At 34.9% G+C, this 21110-nt stretch overlaps 1 protein-coding gene across 8 annotated transcripts in view; it reads left to right on the top strand.

Annotated features, from left to right (window-relative positions):
* Positions 1 to 21110, top strand: part of RYR2 (ryanodine receptor 2) — a 772754-nt gene that overhangs the window by 646619 nt on the left and 105025 nt on the right. For all 8 annotated transcript variants that reach the window (NM_001082757.1, XM_089311247.1, XM_089311246.1 and 5 more), the window contains 8 exon segments: positions 895 to 955; positions 2843 to 3081; positions 3881 to 3962; positions 10156 to 10286; positions 13418 to 13738; positions 15718 to 15958; positions 16328 to 16415; positions 18432 to 18524. In NM_001082757.1, coding sequence (NP_001076226.1) covers positions 895 to 955; positions 2843 to 3081; positions 3881 to 3962; positions 10156 to 10286; positions 13418 to 13738; positions 15718 to 15958; positions 16328 to 16415; positions 18432 to 18524 — 1256 coding nt within the window.

Here is a 21110-nt window from a genome sequence, read left to right as displayed (position 1 = left end):
ATGTTCAAATAGAAGATGTCACCCTGTCAACCTCAGCACCCAGTAGATGATTTTGTGTGTGTGTGTGTGTGTGTGCTGTAAAAGTGTAGAATGAGGAACTGAACTGGTAGCAGCCCACTGTTTTTTAAAGTAAAATTGCTATTTCAGGTTAATCACTTTTTCTTTGCTTTTCTGTATCCCTGTCACAAAGCAGAAAAATATCACTCAAACATCTGTACTTTCTGATAAAACATGCCAATCAAAATGAGTGAATTTCATATTACTTTCAAGAATAGTTCTTTAGGTTTCAAATATCTTATGAGTCTATTATTTAACTTTGATAGCCTCTGATGTTGTTTTACATGGTGATTTCGTGCTTTAAAGATCAGCAGCATTCAGGTAAATTAATTTACCTTAATGAAAGTGAATTCAGACAATGTAATTCATCTCAATGCAGTTAAACACAATAAGAATAGACAGTTTGGGTAATTAAAGTGAAATTAAATTTATTTAACATAGCCTACCACTTGTATTAGACTTAGAGGACACCTGTTCTTATAGAGGATATGAGCTGATTTAGAACGTTTGCATAGAGTGTACTCTGGAACTATAATGAGCTAATATGAGAGGGGAGTATTTTTAAAACTCTTTGAGTCTGATGCAGTGCTTTTGAACGCTTCCTGAGCATGTCAGCTATTTGATGAGACATGCATTATTGCTTTTCTACTTACATTTGCATAACCACTTTTAAGCAAAAAAAATTGCATGATTTTAAACTTGATTATTAAAAGAAAATCTATTTAAATGGGTTATTACTGAATTGTCATTGACTAATTTTTGGAGCACCATATATTAATAAAACACAAAGAGCATAATTCACAGGGCAGTTTATACAGCATGTTGTTTCCCCTTTAGGAAATGATGCCACATCTATTGTCAACTGTCTTCATATTTTGGGACAGACTTTGGATGCAAGGTAAATGGATTAATCTGTTCTAGATGAGTTAATATAAAAACGTTATAGTAGAATGTTATATATGTTAAGGACATAGAATCTTGATTTTATTTGAAATTGTAATAAAGACTTTAGTACAGGGAAAAATAAAAAGTTTTGAAAATGAGTATTACAGTGGCAATTTGTTTTGTAATAATACATAGGTTATTTTAATTTCTGTGGCAGCTAGGAATATAACTAAAGATTGATTTGGGAATACATCAAGTGAGGGAAAAAGGATGAGCTGCCAACTCTAGAGGTTTTATTCATTTCCAGACATAGTAGATGTCCTGAACACTCATTAAAACATTTAGCTTTATAGAAAGCATAAGAGTTTCATTTTTATTTTACAAATGAGAAAAGAATATTTATTAGACAATAAGCTCAAGGACAGACAAATCTCCAAGTCTGTACTTTATAACTCTACCTATTAACTATTTGACTAGAAATCCAGCTTCCTTACCAAATTAAAAAAAAATCAGTTTGTTTAATGCAAATTGACTAAGCCATTAAGTCACACATTTAGTTCACGTAAACCTAATTAAAAACAATATTCTATGATTCACTTTGATTATACATCCTTGTGTTTAAGGTTTTATGTAAGGTACTTTCTGAAATCAACGAAGTAAAGAAACACCACAGTATGCTTGTTTTTCCTGCCAGAAATCAATAGTTCTATTAGCGTATCACTGCAGGATGAAGGTCAGCCTTCACTGGATCTGAAACAGCACTCTGGCTTCAAAATCAGCCCTTTAGGCATTCGGATCTGGCTAAAAAGCCCATGAGAGTTTCTCAGGCGTAGAAAGCCAAGACACTGTGGCAAAAACAAACAAACAAACAAACAAACCTAAATGAAAGATCTCTGTGAGTGAGATCCCAGCGGAAAGAACAGGCCATCAAAGAAGGAGGTACCTTTCTCTGAAGAGAGGAGAGGACTTCCACTTTGACTATGGCCTTGTCTAAGTAAGATAGGAGTTGACAAATCAAGAGGCTTCCATGGCGTTGGCAGCTCATGACAAGAGCCTCGGGTGATTACTGACGTCATAAATAAGAGTGTCAGTTGTTAAATCAACAACAGGAGTCACTGTGCACTTACTCCCCATGTAGGATCTCTGTCCTTAATGTGTTGTACAATATGAATTAATGCTATAGCTAGTACTCAAACAGTACTCTATACTTTGTGTGTCTGTGTGGGTGCAGTCTGTTGAAATCTTTACTTAGTATATACTAAGTTGATCTTCTGTATATAATGATAATTAAAAATGAATCTTGGTGAAGAATGGGATGGGAGAGGGGGTGGGAGATGGGTTGGTTGCGGGTGGGAGGGAGGTTATGGGGGAAAAAGCTGCTATAATCCAAAAGTTTTACTTTGGAAATTTATGTTTATTAAATAAAAGTTAAAAAAAGAAAAGGTTTAATTGCTACCTTTTAAAGCACAATTTTTTTTTATGTAACTTGGTATAGCACAGTGGCATTAAATATAACTTTGATACTTGCTGCCTCAGGAAACATTCTCATTTTGTTGGAATTGGGATTAACTAAACCAGTTGAGGAGCCGGTTATATATATATAATATATATATTGTATATTTTGTTATAAAATAGATATTCTCAGAATGTGTGATGATGGTTGGAAAGCAAAGCATTAGCATTAGATTCTGCTCCAGTGTCCTAATGAAGTTGGCTATGAAGGCACCTGGCAAGGCCATTTACCTGGCAGTGTTCCTGTATCTTCAAGTGTATCTTTAGAAATTATTTTTGTCTTGATTTAAAACATGAGTTAACTAGACAGATGCCGTATTGGAGATGAAAACTTCGCATGGTGCTGTGTTTTATTTGTATTTTTTGTCCCCCTTTATTTCCTCTCTAGGACTGTGATGAAGACAGGCCTGGAGAGTGTTAAAAGTGCTCTCAGAGCCTTTCTGGACAACGCTGCGGAGGATCTGGAGAAGACGATGGAAAACCTTAAGCAGGGCCAATTCACCCACACCCGAAACCAACCCAGAGGTGTCACTCAGATTATCAATTACACCACAGTGGCTCTGTTGCCAATGCTGTCGTCATTATTTGAACATATTGGCCAACATCAGTTTGGAGAAGATCTAATATGTATGTAAATCTTGGAATCTCATTCTTGGCACAGTACCTTCAGAATTGTCAAAGCCACATCTAAGTTATTCACACGCTGCTTATACATGGAAATGCTTGTTTTAAACAAAATAGTATAGGTTAACATTTGAGTTGTAGAAGCCATTCTTATAGCAAAAAGATTGGTGAATTGCATGAACTCAGAGAGAACCGGTGAGGTGCTGCTTATGGACTATAACTTCCACATTGTGGAAATGCAGGTTCCAAATTGTACTATTTCTACAGTGCCTCTTATCATGTGAATTTTCTCATGCAGTTGAATCATATGATTTGCAGAATTAAATGTATCTGCATTGGTTCTAAGTCAAAGAAGATTGTTTCCAATCTTTCAACTACTGAGTTAAAGTCTGTCTTGGTAATTGGCCTTTTAGGGTGGTTCAGTACCACCTGATTTTAGGTTTTAGCCAATTTTCATGCAGCAAAACTAGAATTCTATGATTAGTAAAATACCCCCAAATACCCCTAAGTCTCTGTTCTTGCATAAATCCTTTATTCTTCTACATAGAGAAAAATTAAAAGAAAATTCTGTCTGAGAATGTTCTGAATAGTAATAGCACATTCTTCAGAATACTTTCAGTTCTGTAAAGAAAAGTATTTTGAGAAAAGCTTTTTATATTTCACGTTGTAATCTATTTTTTTCCTTTTCTGAGTGTTAAAATATTATAATTCCTTTTATGTGTAATTTTAGTTTTAGCCTAAGATTTCTCAGAACAGTGTTTAAGTGTGTTTATTTTCAAGTGAGATTTTCTTTTTTCTTCAGTGGAAGATGTACAGGTGTCTTGTTATAGAATCCTGACTAGTTTGTATGCTTTGGGAACCAGCAAGAGTATTTATGTGGAGAGGTAAGATTTTTAAAGTTTAACGTTGTATAAATAACTGTTTCAAGTTTTTTAACTATTTATTTGGAGAGTATTTGGTTTATAAATTTTTCATACTTATCAAGTAAACCAGATTGATCTATTAAATTACTTGGAAGAAATTAGATAATATGTAAGTAAATATGAATTGATGTAATAGAGAAAGTTGAGTCATGTGAAACAGTAAAGCAGTGATGATAAAAACTATATTTAATGTGAAGTTTAAACTTAGGGTATACATGAGTCTTATGAAAGACTCTGCTAGCACAATTTTTCATCATATCTTAGAAATACAAATTAAGCATGAATATAAACAGCTATTTAAGAAAGTAAGTTTCTTTTTTCTCTCAGGAGAGAGTGGTTAACAGTGTCAAATGATGTGAACAGGCAAAGTATAAATAGGTGTCCCATTGAATTAAAAATCAAAAATCTCTGGCAACTTCAGAAAGAAATTTCTGTGTGCTAGAGAAGAACAGGAGCGAGGTTTTTAAAAGATTAGACTAAGTAAAGACAAATACTGACAGAAGATTTAATATTGAACAGATGTGAATTCTCTCTAAATTATTTTATAATTAATTACCATACATTTTGAAATATAAAATTTATAATGGAATTTGACAAAATAATTCAGAAGTTCAAAGAATGAACTTGTGAGGCTAGCCAGTAAAGTTTTAATCAGAAAAAAGTAATGAAAAGATCATCATTTGCCCTACTAAGTATCAAGGCTTATAAAGCGATAATCATTAAAATAGTGTGACAATTATGTAGAGGTAGGAACTTGGATCATTTAAAAAGGACAGTTGGGTTCACTCCCAATTGGAAATTTTGTGTGCATTGTAAGGTTAACGGTTTTCACATAATTTGTATGGTTAAAAATTATTTTATACTAAAGAAGCATTGTAATTTATTGTTTTTTTATTTTTCATTAACATAGATAAGGCTAATGTACATTTATCAGTTCTGCATATGCTTATGCTTATTTCTTTTTGCCATCTTCTTAGAATTTGAAATTATAAGTTAAATGGATGCATATATTAAATGATTATAATACTCATTTCACCATTTTTCAGCACAAGTAAATTTACATTTTCAATTATTATAAACAAATGTCATTTTTTCACATTTTTTACTTTATTAACTTCTTTATTGAAAAATGTAGTTCAACTCTTTAATTGAACAGCATTTTAATATTGGAGTCCTAGTTGTGTTTTCTAATGCATTTCACAACAGCTCTTTACTATTTTTTATATTTACTTTGTTGTTTGCATTTCTTTATCCTATGCATTGCCTTTTTTCATCTGTCATCTATTTTTAAATTGTGTTGTCATACTATTTTGCAATTACCATTTTGCTTATAAAGTGATTCTTTTCTTGCTGCCTATTCCTCCAGTTTATATGAGTTTTGGCTGTTTATAGCTTCATAACATTCATATATAAGACATTATATGCATATAGTATTTTGTGATATGAAAATTTGAATTTTAATATAATAAAATCTACCAACTTTTCCACCTATGCCTCCTCTCCATAATTTTATGTCTTGAAAAAGGCTACACTTTTAGCAGAAAAACATTCAGATGTTCTTCTAGAATTTTCATGTTTTCAGTTTTTTACATTTAGCTTTTTAATCTCCATATTCTTACTAAATAGTCAATAAAAGTCAATAAAAGCTGACCTCTCATATATCTTATATCTATGTATAGAGAGAAACTAAACCAAAACTAATAAGTAATTCAATACATGTGAGTTGCAAGTCATGTGAGCAAGTGCACAATGTTTAGAACTAGAGGGTCAGAAATTTATCTTTCAAAAACTGACTTTTATGCAACAGAAAGCAGGTAGAAGAGAAATCAATTGTAGATAGGTATATGTCTGGCAGCTTCCATTAACTCAATGAAGTAGGACTTGAGTCCTCAGACAAATGATGGCTGGGAAAAGAACAGCTCAATGCAAGTAGAGAAAATCGACAGTGATCATGTCTGGGATAAAAAGGGAATGTATTCAACTTACTTGAATATCATTTCTCTTTGTTGTTATGTAGCATTCCAGTTCAAGTTTTTAAATCATCAAACACATGTAGTCATTTAATAAATGCTTATCTGATGATTTAAAATAAAGTCTGTATTATATACTAAAGTAATATACTTGCTAGATTATATTTCTAGAATTTCTATTTTGTTCTATTCCATTTTTAATTATTAAACCAATGCCACAGAGACTGAATTGTTTATATTTTGTAATATATTTTTATTTTTGATAGGCCAAATGCTCTCATATACCTTCTTCCTATTGGATTTGTTGTTGCCATACTTGCCTATATATTTTTCTTTTTTTGTTAGAGATTTATTTATTTATTTTTAAGTCAGAGATACAGAGAGGGAGGAGAGGCAGAGAGAGGCAGAGAGAGGGAGAGAGAGGGAGAGAGAGAGGTCCTCCATCCACTGATTCACTCCCCAATTTGCTACAACAGCCGGAATTGTGCTGATCTGAAGCCAGGAGCCAGGAGCTTCTTCTGGATCTCCCATGCAGGTGCAGGGCCCAAGGACTTGGGCCATCTTCCATTGCTTTCCCAGGCTATACCAGAGAGCTGGATTGGAAGTGGAGCAGCCGGGACTCAAACTGGTGCCCACATGGGATGCTGGCACTGCAGGCGGCAGCCTTACCCACTACACCCCAGCGCTGAACCCTGTATTTTTCTTTATGAAATTTGAGAACATTTTATTGGATTCTAAAGAAAAATATTTTTAAAATCTTTTTTGCAATTCATTGTAAATAATAAAGTGATTTGAGAAGAATAAAAAGCAAAATTTCAAAGATAAATAATAGATATTTTGGGAAAACAGAAAAAGGTATACTGTATTAATAAAAATGCATGTATTTTAAGACATCATCCAAAAGAAAAATTAATATTTCCAGAACAGCATGTTATAATAATTGGCCTAGTAAGTACCAATTGAATCAGAATTTTGCAGAAAATGATTAATGAAATAATGTACTAGACTTATCACATAGGAGGATAATTGAATACCTTTGGAATTATACATGAAATACTTTAGGCTATCATATTATTTTTAAATGTTTAATTCACAAATAATTGTATATATTTATGGAATACAGCATGCTATTTTGATAAATGCATATATTATAGTGTGATTACTATATAATTAATATTTAATCTCTCAGGCTTATTTTTTGGTAAGAATCTTTAAATTTTACTCTTTAAGCAATTTGGAAATAGATAATAAGAAATCCATGAAACTTTGTATCTTTGACCAACATCTTTCCAACCTCCAAGTCTCATCTGCCCAGTCTCTGATAGCCACCATTCTACTTTCTACTTCTATGAGTTTGACATTTTTAGATTTCACATATAAACGTATTAAGTACTTAAATAAATTCATTCTATTATAAAACACTTAATAATACCTTGCTATGAATACATATTTTACATTTCTGTATCCCTACTAATAGGCATGGTATGCAAAGCTTAGAAAGAGTAATTTTCCTGCAGTCCTACGTGTGTTAATGATTGGGGTTGGGATTCTGAGCAGAAGCCTGTGCTCATTGTAATTCCTTGATATCCTAATCCATTTTTGATAATGAAATTGTTATTAGATATTTGCACTCTATTTTATTCAATGCCAATCTATGAAAAGACATTTTGCTCATGATTAGATGTCTAATCTTTTTAGCAGAAATATTAGAAAATTAGGTATTAAGTATTTTTCCTGTAAGAAATTTCAACTTAACTTTTTATTCCTTTTTTTTAACTTTTATTTAATGAATATAAATTTCCAAAGTACAGCTTATGGATTACAATGGCTCCCCCCCATAATGTCCCTCCCACCCGCAACCCTCCCCTTTCCCACTCCCTCTCCCCTTCCATTCACATCAAGATTCATTTTTGATTCTCTTTATATACAGAAGATCAGTTTAGCATACATTAAGTAAAGATTTCAACAGTTTGCTCCCACACAGAAACATAAAGTGAAAAATACTGTTTGAGAACTAGTTATAGCATTAAATCTCAATGTACAGCACACTAAGGACAAAGATCCTACATGAGGAGTAAGTGCACAGTGACTCCTGTTGTTGACTTAACAAATTGACACTCTTGTTTATGGCATCAGTAATCACCCTAGTCTCTTGTCATGAGTTGCCAAGGCTATGGAAGCCCCCTGAGTTCACCAACTCTGATCATATTTAGACAAGGCCATGGGCAAAGTGGAAGTTCTCTCCTCCCTTCAGAGAAAGGTACCTCCTTCTTTGATGACCCATTCTTTCCACTGGGATCTCACTCGTGGAGATCTTTCATTTAGGTTTTTTTTTTTTTTTTCCCCCAGAGTGTCTTGGCTTTCCATGCCTGTAATACTCTCATGGGCTTTTCAGCCGGATCCACATGCCTTAAGGGCTGATTCTGAGGCCAGAGTGCTGTTGAGGACATCTGCCATTCTATGGGTCTGCTGGGTATCTCACTTCCCATGTTGGATCGTTCTCTCCCTTTTTTATTCTATCAGTTAGTATTTGCAGACACTAGTCTTGTTTATGTGATCCCTTTGGTTCTTAGTCCTATCATTACGATCAATTGTGAACAGAAATTGATCACTGGGACTAGTGAGATGGCATTGGTACATGCCACCTTGATGGGATTGAATTGGAATCCCCAGGTATGTCTCTAACTCTACCGTTTGAGGTAAGTCAGCTTGAGCATGTCCCGAATTGCACATCTCTTCCCTCTCTTATTCCCACTCTTATATTTAACAGCGATCACTTTTCAGTTACGTTTCAGCACTTAAGAATAATTGTGTATTGATTACAGTACTCAACCAAATGTATTAAGTAGAACAAACAAAAAAAATACTAAGAGGGATAACATATTAAGTTGTTCATCAACAGTCAGGGCGAGGGCTGATCAAGTCACCGTTTCTCATAGTGTTCATTTCACTTTAATATTTTCTAAATTTTATTGACCTTTAAAATAAACATTCATGGGGTGAGTGTTTAGTTCAGAGATGAAATTGCTGCTAGGGATGCACATCTCATGTTGGAGTGCTTGATTGAAGTTCAGGCTCCTCCACTTCCAATTCAGCTTCCAACTGAGTGCCTTGAGAGGCAGCTCCAATGCATGGGTCCCTGCTGCCCACCTGGGTTATTGAGCTTGACTTCCAGGCTCTTGCTTTAGCCTGATTGAACCCTGGGTGTTGCAAGCATTTGGGGAGCAAACCAGGGGATGGACGATCTCTCTGTCTCTGTCTGTCTGTCTCTGTCTCTGCCTTTCAAATGAAGTGAAAACAAAAAATTTAAAATTTTTGGTGCATTGAACCAAAAGATTTATTTTAAAAATAAATACTATTTATATACAGTGTTTTAAAGAGTACATATTATGTAAAGTAATTTTTTATTGTATATTTAATAAACAACTTGATGTACAAGAAAAGCTTTTGGTTAAGTAGGTAACTGAGGAAGAGAGAGATTCAGTATCAGTGGCAGGGAAAGCCTTGAGCCTGTCCCAACCAATTGATCACAATGAGATTTCTTGAGTAATTCTTTAAAAGTGAAAAATCAGCTTTGACTATTATCAATTATTTTTATCACTTAGTATGCCTTAGCATTTCATAGCTGTTTTGAAATTACTTTTTTTCAACTTTTATTTAATAAATTTCCAAAGTACAACTTTTGGATTATAGTGGCTTTTCCCCCCATAACCTCCCTTCCACCTGCAACCATCCCATTTCCCAGTCCCTCTCCCATCCCATTCTTCATCAAGATTCATGAAATTACTTTTTATATGGTAAATGTACAGAAAGTGGTATAATAGTATTAGTGCTTTATCCTTAGTTTTTTTCAATTCACTTATTCACATAGCAAGATGTGTTAGATGGAGGGAAATGAAAAGCAAATCATTAAAAAAATACAAATTTGGGGAGGAACTGACAAGATTTTCTTACTTTGATCTGTATTATTTTTAAATTATGTTTTTGCTAAGAGGTAATTTAGATTTCAGTAAGTGACAGATTGTGCTATTGAACGCATATGATATTTTGCAATATAGACATTTGATTTGGGGTCAATTTTATTAGCAATATTATTACCCCTCTTTTAGATTATAAAGTTGCTAATTTTAATTTATTCAGCATTCAAATGCAAGGCATAAACAGTAAATTTTTTCCACTTATAGGCAACGTTCTGCATTAGGAGAGTGTCTTGCTGCTTTTGCTGGTGCCTTTCCTGTAGCATTTTTGGAAACTCATCTCAACAAACATAATATTTACTCCATCTACAATACTAAGTCTTCACGAGAGCGAGCAGGTAATGAAGAAGCAAGTGCAGTGTTTGAGATACGAAGCTAAAACTTAAGAGCATGCATTGTAGTTTCGTGCAGTGATTTTCAATGAGCTGTTTTTATGATCTTCAGTGCTTTTGTTCTTAAATGTTATTATTTGGTAATGTTGTTGTAATTTTTTGAATACTATGCACCATCCCCCTAAGGTTTCTAGAATAAAAATTATGTTGTTTCTTTTAAGTAAATCAGGCAAATTAACAGTAACAAGAACTAAACAAAATAATCAATAAATTTGGAGAAAATAAATCAATATGATTTCTGATTCCATTATCACTTAGTCAGCAAGATTATAATATTCTTATTTATTGCACTGATGGATTTGGAACCTTCATTATTCTTTGTTCATCAGATGAGTTTGCCTTATTGGGACAATTTTATTCCGTGCAATTTTTAAAACTGGTTCCATTTTTGTTATTTAAAAATTAGAAATGTATAAATCCAAAACACACACGGTCAATAACTTGAACTTGCACCTGGTCCTAGCATATGTATCCCTAAGATCTGTGTGTCTGTATATACACTGAATGTCTTTATACACATATTCATGACTTGTGTTACATACTAATTGGAAAAAATCTGATTCTTTGCTAGGTAAATAGGCCCATTATTTTCATATTTCCAATTAGAAAAGCTTTTACAGCTATTTCAATGATTGGACTTTGAAAGCATGCTAGAATTATTAATTAGGTTTTGAACTGAATTAGCAATAAAATACAAATTACTTATTGTTACAATCAGTACATTGAAGCAATCAAAGCTTAGTTTTCTGAGCCTGCATATTCCACAAATGCCGTCTGGTTGAATTTCTTCCTATTTGGTTTCCTCTGATAAAGTAGATTGAAATTTAGTTGTTTTGCAATAGCACTAAATTGTTCTCAAAACTTGAGCAAGGACTATTTTTGGTCTGTGAATGTATACTTTCCTGTTAATGGACTTATTTCTCAGTATAACTCATGTATGTACGGAAGCTGCTGGTTATACTGTTTTTAATATTAATTTTATCAAGGAAAAACTTTTAATATCTTGAATGATCATTTAATTTACCTATTTTGTAATTCTGAGTTTATATATCAGATGAAGCTAAGGAAAATTATGTTGAATTTGCTTTAGTGATTCATACTTTTTCATACATACATGTAACATATAGTCCATAGTAATTTGTATTAGACAAATTTGTATTAGACAAACTCATAATTTCCACAATATATTTGTAAATAGTTAGTCAAAATTGGTTGTTTGTGAATTACTAATCTTCTGTGTAAACATATAAAGAATTGTCTTATCAAGTAAGTCTTTTTGATTGGTAAATTTATGTGCTAGAAATCAACAGTGAAGCAGTTTTTTTAATTCATTATTGAATTATTATTAATTCATTAAGTAAACACACAAAGCAGATAATTTCTTATGTTTCTATAAATACCTCATTTGCATAACAAAGTAAAGTAATTAAGTTTAATAAATTCTTGGCTTTGTAGCCAATTATTCAGTTAATAATTTTGTGACGTGCACTCTGCTGAGTGAAGGAGATTTGATACAGAGATGAATAAGATTTGACTATTTTCCTAAAAGAGTTTTGTGTTGCATCAGAGGGAGAGCAATGGATAAACGTAAGTGATAAAATTCAGAATAATGTCCATTGAGGATACAGAAAAGCAGTATGAGCTGAGAATATCTGGAAAGATTTGACAAACTTAAGATGAGTCTTGAAACTGGCAAGAGTGAACCTTTGATTTATTAGAAGAATCTTCAAGCAGTTTGAAATTCTTGGAAATGCTTCCAAAAGAGAAAAGAGCAAATGATGAGATAAGAGGGGAAAGCCAGCAGGAGGGGAGGTAGGCTTTTTCTGTTGGGAAAAGAAAAGGGATCCTATCATTGCCAAAGGGATGATTTTTCTGGCTTCAAATGTGTAGTAACATGAATAGATTTTTATTTTAGAAATTTATCATGAAAGCAATAAGGAAGATTAAATAGTTGTGAGTCACCAACTAGAGACTTATTGTGTTAACTTGGAATAGAGATGGAAGAGCAAGGCCTCTTGAATGGAGTCCATGATGTATAGTGATGCGGTTGTGGTAAAGGTAGACATATTTCGTGTGGGAGATGAAAGAGTATCATATCCTAGAAGCTCCCGGTTTTCTAGTCTGGATTCCTGACTGGATAATGTTGTCTTCACCCAGTTAGTGCATGTTCACAAGTAGGCTGGAGATGAAAGGAAGGGTTTACATTTAGACCCATTGAATTCTGGTGTGTTTTGAGACATCTGAAATTAAGCAGAATTTTTTTGGAGAAATATGGACTGGAGAGTTAATAACGTAGAACAGAATTCCATGAGAATGGCTCAAATTGCCTAGACAAACATGTTGACTGAATAAAAGAGATAAGAATTAATGATAGAGCCCTAGAGCAAACTAGCATTTAGAAGTTCAGCAAAGAGAAAAGAGTAAGTAAAGAACAGTGACAATTCAGAAGAGAGCCGGAAAGATCGAATGCACCGGTGTTAAGAAGAGGGAGTTTTAGGGAAAGGGACTTGGTCAGTGATGTGAAAAGTCACTGATAATGGTTGTAAAAGACTAAAGTCAGTGAGTGGTAGAAAGCAGAGTCCTCATTATGAGGGAATGAAGAGCTGCTTGGAAAGATAAGCAATCCAGGAAAGATGTGACCGTATGAGGAAGAGGCATTAGAGAGGAAGAGGCTAAAAATATAGGGCTGAGTAAGTCCCTGTTGTATGGAAAACACCAGGAATATGAGTGAAACCATGAGCAGGGACCTCAGAACTCCTTCCTCTGAAAATGGGGAAGGGAAACAAATGTGAGACCAGATGTAGACTTGTGGGAAATAAAAGCAAGACACTGGAGGTAAAGACATTTGGCATTTTGTTTAGTGAGTAGGAGGAGAAGTGACCATCTGGCAGCCTTAAGGGAATGGTGGTAGTGTAGGAACTTGGGGAAAAGACACTTTGAAATACTGTCATGAGAAAAATGAGAAGACAGCTGGAGGCATGCTGGACCTTGCTGAGTTTTCAAATTCAAAATTGCCTACACCATATCATGGCAATATTTTGATTGAATACATTCCATTTTTATGTATGCTCCTCCAGCTCTCAGTTTACCAGCCAATGTGGAAGATGTGTGTCCAAATATACCTTCTCTGGAGAAACTAATGGAAGAAATTGTGGAGTTAGCTGAGTCTGGCATCCGCTACACTCAAATGCCACATGTGATGGAGGTCATCCTGCCCATGCTGTGTAGCTACATGTCCCGGTGGTGGGAGCACGGGCCTGAGAGCAACCCTGGAAGGGCTGAAATGTGCTGTACTGCTCTGAACTCGGAGCACATGAACACACTGCTAGGGAATATACTGAAAATCATATATAATAACTTGGGAATTGATGAGGGAGCCTGGATGAAGAGATTAGCAGGTAAGAATTGGAAAGAAATGCACCCCGTAAATGTATTTTATTAAAAAAAAAAAAACCCTGAGATATGGAAGACTAGAATTTTCCTAGCATAATCTTTGTTGATATTGTCTTCTTTGCTCAAATATCTTAGCTCTATATGTCATGCTGTTCTTTAAAAAAAGTAGATATTGTCAGACATACAATTGCTTTCCATATAATTTCTATTTTTATGTAAATGTTTTCCTGATTTGACCATGTCTATAAGATTAATCAGTAAACAAACAAATAATGATGAGTAAAATCAGTAAATAATGATTTACTAGGATTCTGTAGACAGACGAAAGTGCATTTTGAAGTGATCCACTCATGCAGTCTGTCCCATGGGGAGTTGTAGGAGTAATCAAAAGATTAATCAAATATTTACAATTAAGCTTGTCTATCATTGCTATATTTACACCAAAAAAAGAAAGCAATCCAACAACTGTAGTATGACTAAATAGTTTATATACATCCTTATATTGCAATATCATTCCATCTTTTAATGTTAAGGTTTCAACAGTGTTGTGTTCCTTGAAAAAATTGCTTTTAATAGAAGATGAAAATATTTTAAAAAATGAATTAAGAATTCTATATATGTGGTATACACACTTGTGAGTTCATCTATTCATGAAAACTCCAAATCAATACATAATACCTTACTGTTTAACTTTTGTATTCTATACATTTCCCCATTGTATTTGTATATATGTCAATTTCAGGGGAAATTTTTTAAATAATGGTCTACTCAGGCTTAAACAATATTTTTAAGGTTTATTTTATTTATTTAAAAGAATGACAAGGCTGGCGCCGCGGCTCACTAGGCTGATCCTCTGCCTGTGGCGCCAGCACCCGGGGTTCTAGTCCTGGTAGAGGCACTGCATTCTGTCCTGGTTGCTCCTCTTCCAGTCCAGCTCTCTGCTGTGGCCTGGGAAGGCAGTGGAGGATGGCCCAAGTGCTTGGGCCCTGCACCTGCATAGGAGACCAGGAGGAAGCACCTGGCTTCTGGCTTCGGATTGGCGCAGCGTACCGGCCATAGCAGCCATTTGGAGGGTGAACCATTAAAAGGAAGACCTTTCTCTCTGTCTCTCTCTCATTGTCTAACTCTGCCTGTCAGAAAAAAAAAAATAAAAAGAGTTATAGATAGAGAAGAGGCAGAGAGAGAAAGGGAGGTGGCATCTTCTAGCAGCTGGTTCATTCCCCAAATGGTTGCAATGGCCAGAGCTGAGCTGATCCAAAGCCAGGAGCCAGGATATTCTTCCAATTCTCCCACATGGGTACAGGGGTCCAAGCACTGGAGCCATCTTTCATTGCTTTTTCAGACACATTAGCAGGGAGTGGCATAGGAAATGGAGCAGCCGGGGCTTGAACCGGCACCTGCATGGGATGCCAGTGCTGCAGGCCAAGGCTTTAACAAACTGCACCACAGCGCTGGCCCCTACTCAAGTTTAGACCTATTACTAATAACTACAACTATTATTAAACAAAAGCGAAAAATCACATATAATCTAACTCTTTAATTGGACCAGTGATGTGGATCCTTAAAGTGAGATAACTGCATAGTCTCATGAAATTAGATAGTGACTTTCTTGCTCTCTTACAAAAATGGCTATGGGGACTTTTTCCATTTGGGAAATCTACTTCTTTGTGTGAAAAGAGTTGATTTCCAAAGTGAATTAAGTCTTTTTTCCTATTCTTAATTGGCTATCAATATCTTTTTAAAAACAAGAAAGCACATAGAATTCAATTCAGTAATCGTTTTTGAACAGCAACAATGTAATTAAGTTTTGGACATGAAAAATGGCTGAGGCATGGGCTCTGTTCTCAATGAAGCCATGTGCTAGGGGTAGCCGGGAGGGAGCCTTGAATTGTAGCACAATTGTATTACTCCATCTCCTCATTTTAATAAATGTTTATACAGAACAAAATACTAAAAAAAAATACTAATATCTGTCTTCAAACAGTGTTTTCCCAGCCTATTATAAATAAAGTAAAACCTCAGCTCTTGAAAACTCATTTTTTGCCCTTAATGGAGAAACTCAAGAAAAAGGCAGCCATGGTGGTGTCTGAGGAAGACCACCTGAAAGCCGAGGCGAGGGGGGATATGTCAGAGGCTGAGCTGCTCATTCTAGATGAATTCACCACGCTGGCCAGAGATCTTTATGCCTTCTACCCTCTCTTGATTAGATTTGTGGACTATAACAGGTATGATGTTTGCAAATTTTAATCTCCCTAATTCACTCATAACCTTTCTTGTCTCGTATGTCCCTATTGAATTGTCTCATTCACTAACTACTTAGTCATGAGCTTGTTCTTGGTTATAATGCAACGCCTGTTTATAGATGAGCCAATTTCCACCGAGCATCTTAAAATTAAAATTGGAAATCTCATTCTGAAGTGTTGTGCCCTTTGCATATAAAGCTAGCAATTTGACGGTTAATGGCGTTTTAAGTTGTTTGGCGTCACATTTATACATGGATGAGCTCTGTGGTCAGCAGATGTAACTTTGGGAGGGTGATTTTTGCTTTAAATTAACTTTAAGACATAACTGAGAACCACTTTATTTATATCCAGGGCCAAGTGGCTGAAGGAGCCCACCCCAGAAGCAGAGGAGCTCTTCCGAATGGTGGCTGAAGTGTTTATCTACTGGTCAAAATCCCACGTAAGATGGAGAATGTTGACAGTGTCTGCTGTTAGGTTCATGATAAGGGCTTTTTAAATGTTATCTCAGTCGATATCTGTGGTAGTGTTTCTCAGACTCATCTACTAGATTTCATTTAACAGTTGGAGAGAGAAACAGGGAGAATAAGTGAGAGAGAATAAACAGGTCCTCCTAGGAAGTATGAGGGAATATAAACCTTCTTTTGAGCTTTGTGATTTGTCTTTAAAACACCTCAGGTATGTTTTAATTGTATTGCATACATGTTTTTATAGTTTGCCACTAAATCTTAAAATAATATTATATTTGCATAATTTTACCCTCCAGCTTTCACATCTTTTGGTATTTACTATTATTTCAAATGATTTAAAAATCTTAGTTTTTTGCATCAGTTTTAATTCTATGCTGCTTTCTAAGTGGAAGACTCTGAAAAAATAAAAATAGAAACTTCAATCTCAGATTTATCATCTGAGATATCTTCCCAGTATACCTCATTGGATTGTTATGAAAATCAAACTACTTTGAATAAACAATATTTTTAAAACATTCATATTTAATGTTTAGAATAGTACTATTTATTTCCTACATGTATGTCTGTCAAACTCAATACAGAAACTTTATATAAAGATATACCAAAAACCACATAATCACACAGAAAAAGTTTATGAAATAATAACCTTTTAGCATGTAAATTTGTATCTTTACATTGACATCTATTGTCTTTCATGTCATGGTAAATTAATTTAGAAACTTATGTTTCTCTAGATAAAAGCAAATGATTTCTTATCCTAAGTAACTCACATTAGGTTATATATTATTATATCATGGAAGACCTTCTGAAGGAAAATTTAAAATCTAGAAGAAATCAATCCATCTTCAGCTGCCAAAGAACAAGGATGCATTTGTGACTTTTTTGTATTTTCTGTTGGTTACCCTCTATAGAATGTCTAATCGACAAATAGGATGTGTCCAGGAAGAAATCTCTTTAAAAAATTTAAAACTACCTAATTTTCTTTTTTTTTTCTTTTTTTCTTTTTTATTTTTTTGAAAGGCAGAGTGAACAGTGAGAGAGAGAGACAGAGAGAAAGGTCTTCCTTTGCTGTTGGTTCACCCTCCAATGGCCGCCACGGCCGGCGAGCTGCGGCCAGCGCACCGCGCTGATCCCATGGCAGGAGCCAGGTACTTATCCTGGTCTCCCATGGGGTGCAGGGCCCAAGTACTTGGGCCATCCTCCACTGCACTCCCTGGCCACAGCAGAGAGCTGGCCTGGAAGAGGGAAAAACCGGGACAGAATCTGGCGCCCTGACTGGGACTAGAACCCGGTGTGCCGGCGCCGCAAGGCGGAGGATTAGCCTAGTGAGCCGCGGCGCTGGCCCTAATTTTCTTGAAGAATTAAGATTCGGCTTTACCAATCATAAAAATACCCCCAAAAAATTCTGTAAGCCTGTATGTTAGGCAAAATTTTGGAAGAAGAATATTTATCATAATCAGTAGGTTTGTAGATGACTATCTAATGATACTTCTATGTCTTAAAAAATCTAGTGATATGTTTTCATCTTATAGATATATTGAAAATGCAGATCTTTAATTTGTGTTATAGTCTTCCACCAATAGTTAATGAGGAGTTGACTTTGCCATCATTTTTTTGTTCCCAAATTAAAAGTGAACAGAGAATATTGTAATATTTTAAAAGGAGATAAAATACTTGGCAAAATGGAAGATACATCATAGTCCTATGTGTCCTTAGAAAGTATATGTCCATCTTAGGAGATACAGAACTTTGTACCAGCTAACCTGGTAATATGTGACCTACCAACACACATTTTTACATCTGTGAAACTTAGATATTCATATGTAGCTCTAGAATTTGTTGCTCATAACCAAGCACCCTCATTAGATACTCAGCAAGTTTTCTACTATTTCTTGATCTTGATAAGTCTTACATTACAAATTAATATGTATCTTTGTAGAAATGTTTCTAAACTGAGTATTTAGCTGAAATTTCTTTTGCACTTACAGAATTTCAAAAGAGAAGAACAGAACTTTGTTGTACAGAATGAAATCAACAACATGTCCTTCCTTATTACTGATACCAAGTCAAAGATGTCAAAGGTAATATTATATTATCTGTTTCATTGTTGCTTCATGGATTGATGCTTTTTACATACTTGATGATTTATAATTATAACCTGATAGATTTGATGATGCCAGTTATGGATTTAATATAAATATTTAAAAAACACACATATATTATTTCAATGAGTTCCCAGGATGTATTTGAATTGGATGTGGTATGACACGCAGACATAAGAAAGACTGAAATAAAAGAAAATGTTTTTGCTCATAGGTTTCTAGATGTTGGGGGTTGTGCAGAAGAGACCGAGGAGTTGTGCAGGGAAGTACTGGGGCCAATGAAGAGTCAGAGAAGTAGGGAGAAATGGGGCAACATCCTTTATTTTGGTTTCTGTAGGAAGGAATGGGCCCAAGAAGAGGAAACACTTTAAAGAACTGGCTAATTTGAATACTTTAAGAAGGCTCTGAGGCATAGAAACTATCCCTGATTTTCTAGGACCCAGCCCTGGGGCAATTAGGATAGATGAATAGTGATCTAGAGTGTGGGAGCCCCAAAGGGAGGCCATTGGAGGTGTTGCCTATGGATTTGCTGGTTTGCATAACAAAAGAAAACTCAAAGATGAGTCATTCACCCCCAATTGTCTAGCCCTGAGAGGGGCAGTCTTCAGGATGGGCAAGGCCCCAAAATGTCAAAACATCAGAATAAAAATATGATTGCTACACATACATGCATCAAGCTTGTAGATACACACGTATACACACACATACACACACACACACGCATGCCACACTCCCAAAATTTCCAGTTCAATGTGCATACAACTAGTTGATGTTATGTATTCATCAAAAGTGAATATGTATGTAACTATAGATCTCAAAATAGCTGTATTATCAAGAACTGTGTGAAAGAATTCTAGGGTCTCACTTCTGAAGTGGCACATATACTTCCAGACTTTTGTTCTATCACTCAGGTTGGAGAGAAGGGAGGAGATTCCTTTCCAAATACTTCAAAATGCATACCTACATGTTATGCACTAGTACTAACAAAACTTGTTTCATGTGGTAGCATACAATATGCTGCCAAATGACCAAAGATACAAAATGGGGTGGTGCTGTAGCCAAGGAAACCAGCTTCTACCAACCCAGAAAATTATGGGAAGGAAGTTACTGTGGGATATTTGCTGACCCACAGAAGTCTAAGAGTGGTTATGTCATCAAACCTGCTTGGCTGGTTCCCACCAGGGCAGAATAGTGTCTCCTGACCACTATAGTCTTGGAATTTGAAAAGCACATATTTGACAGTATATCACTTACAGCATTTGGCTGACTATTACAGGTTCTTATTACAAGTGATCTATAATCTGGAAACATATGTGGACGATGACTTTTCTATCCCTGACAACAATAATAAGTCTGAAGAATTAGGAGATTCTGTACTAAGAGTTCATGTTCCACTGAAAATTGTTAGTAGTTTTTCTGCTTAAACAGTGTGTTGTCTGTTTAGGTTAATGTTGGCAAATACACAGCACAAGGAAGAAGGTCAACAGCTCCTTTGGGAGGAGAGCAGTGATTTTATTCATCCTTAAAGCAAATTGAAGGCTTTCAGAGCAGTGGTCTATCTGTCCCTACAGATTATTTTCTCTTGTTCATCATTCACGTCCTATGTTTTCTTAAGTACTGCACTCCCTGTACAATATAGGAATTGGAAACAGATAATGGAATTCCACAGTCAAGGAAAGGGAAGGCACAGACACTGAGAACAAAAACACAGCTATAATATAAATCTCTATGAGGATATTTGATTGCTCGTAAATTTAATTTCTTCCTACTAGTGGTGATATCATCATTAATGTTAAAAAGCTTGCAAGAAAGCAAGATTTTTGTTTAACTAAAATGGGAATAAATTTTCCTAGCATTTCTGACAATTGAGGAATTTACAATTGGCTTTGGGGTTGATTTGAATTATTCATAGTACAAGGTCATTTAAATATTTATAAAGTCAAACCTGGTATAAGCTCCTTCTGCTTATACAACCAGTAAAAAAAACTTTTTAAGTTAAAATCAAAGAAGAGACAGGCATTTTGCTTAGCAGTTAAGATACTGGTTAGGATATCAATATCCTGTATTGGAGTATCCAGGTTCAGTTCCCAGTTCTGGCTCCTGATTTCAGCTTCCGGCCAATTCAGACCCTGGGAGACAGCAGTGATGGCTCCAGTAATTGAATACTGCCACCAATGGGGGAGGCAAGGACTGTTTATAGTTCCAGCTTTATGGATTTTGAGGAGTACAATAGGAGATGGGATCGATCGATTGATGTATCATCTATCTCTCTCTCTCTCTGACTCTCACATAAATATTTTTTAAAAATCTGAGAAAACTCTAATACCAGTACAATTCAGAATTTTAATATATTGAACAATGTTTTGCTGAAACTAAATTACCAATAGTGGATAGAAGTGTGCATAATTGTGTCAACTTGATTAATTTTTAGGTTAATGGTTTCTCAATTAAGTAATTATTTGTATCATTTTAGTTTTATGTTTCCTTTTGAACAAAGACCATTCAAATCAAGGATCAGTTATTTTATGTATTGATCTGTTTATTAGTATATTTAATAATATAGTT

This window comes from Oryctolagus cuniculus, chromosome 13 (genome assembly GCF_051225735.1).
Source record: "Oryctolagus cuniculus isolate XC-2025 breed Fujian yellow rabbit chromosome 13, ASM5122573v1, whole genome shotgun sequence".
In the NCBI taxonomy this organism is placed as follows: domain Eukaryota; kingdom Metazoa; phylum Chordata; class Mammalia; order Lagomorpha; family Leporidae; genus Oryctolagus; species Oryctolagus cuniculus.
This window is presented reverse-complemented; position numbering and strand designations above follow the sequence as displayed.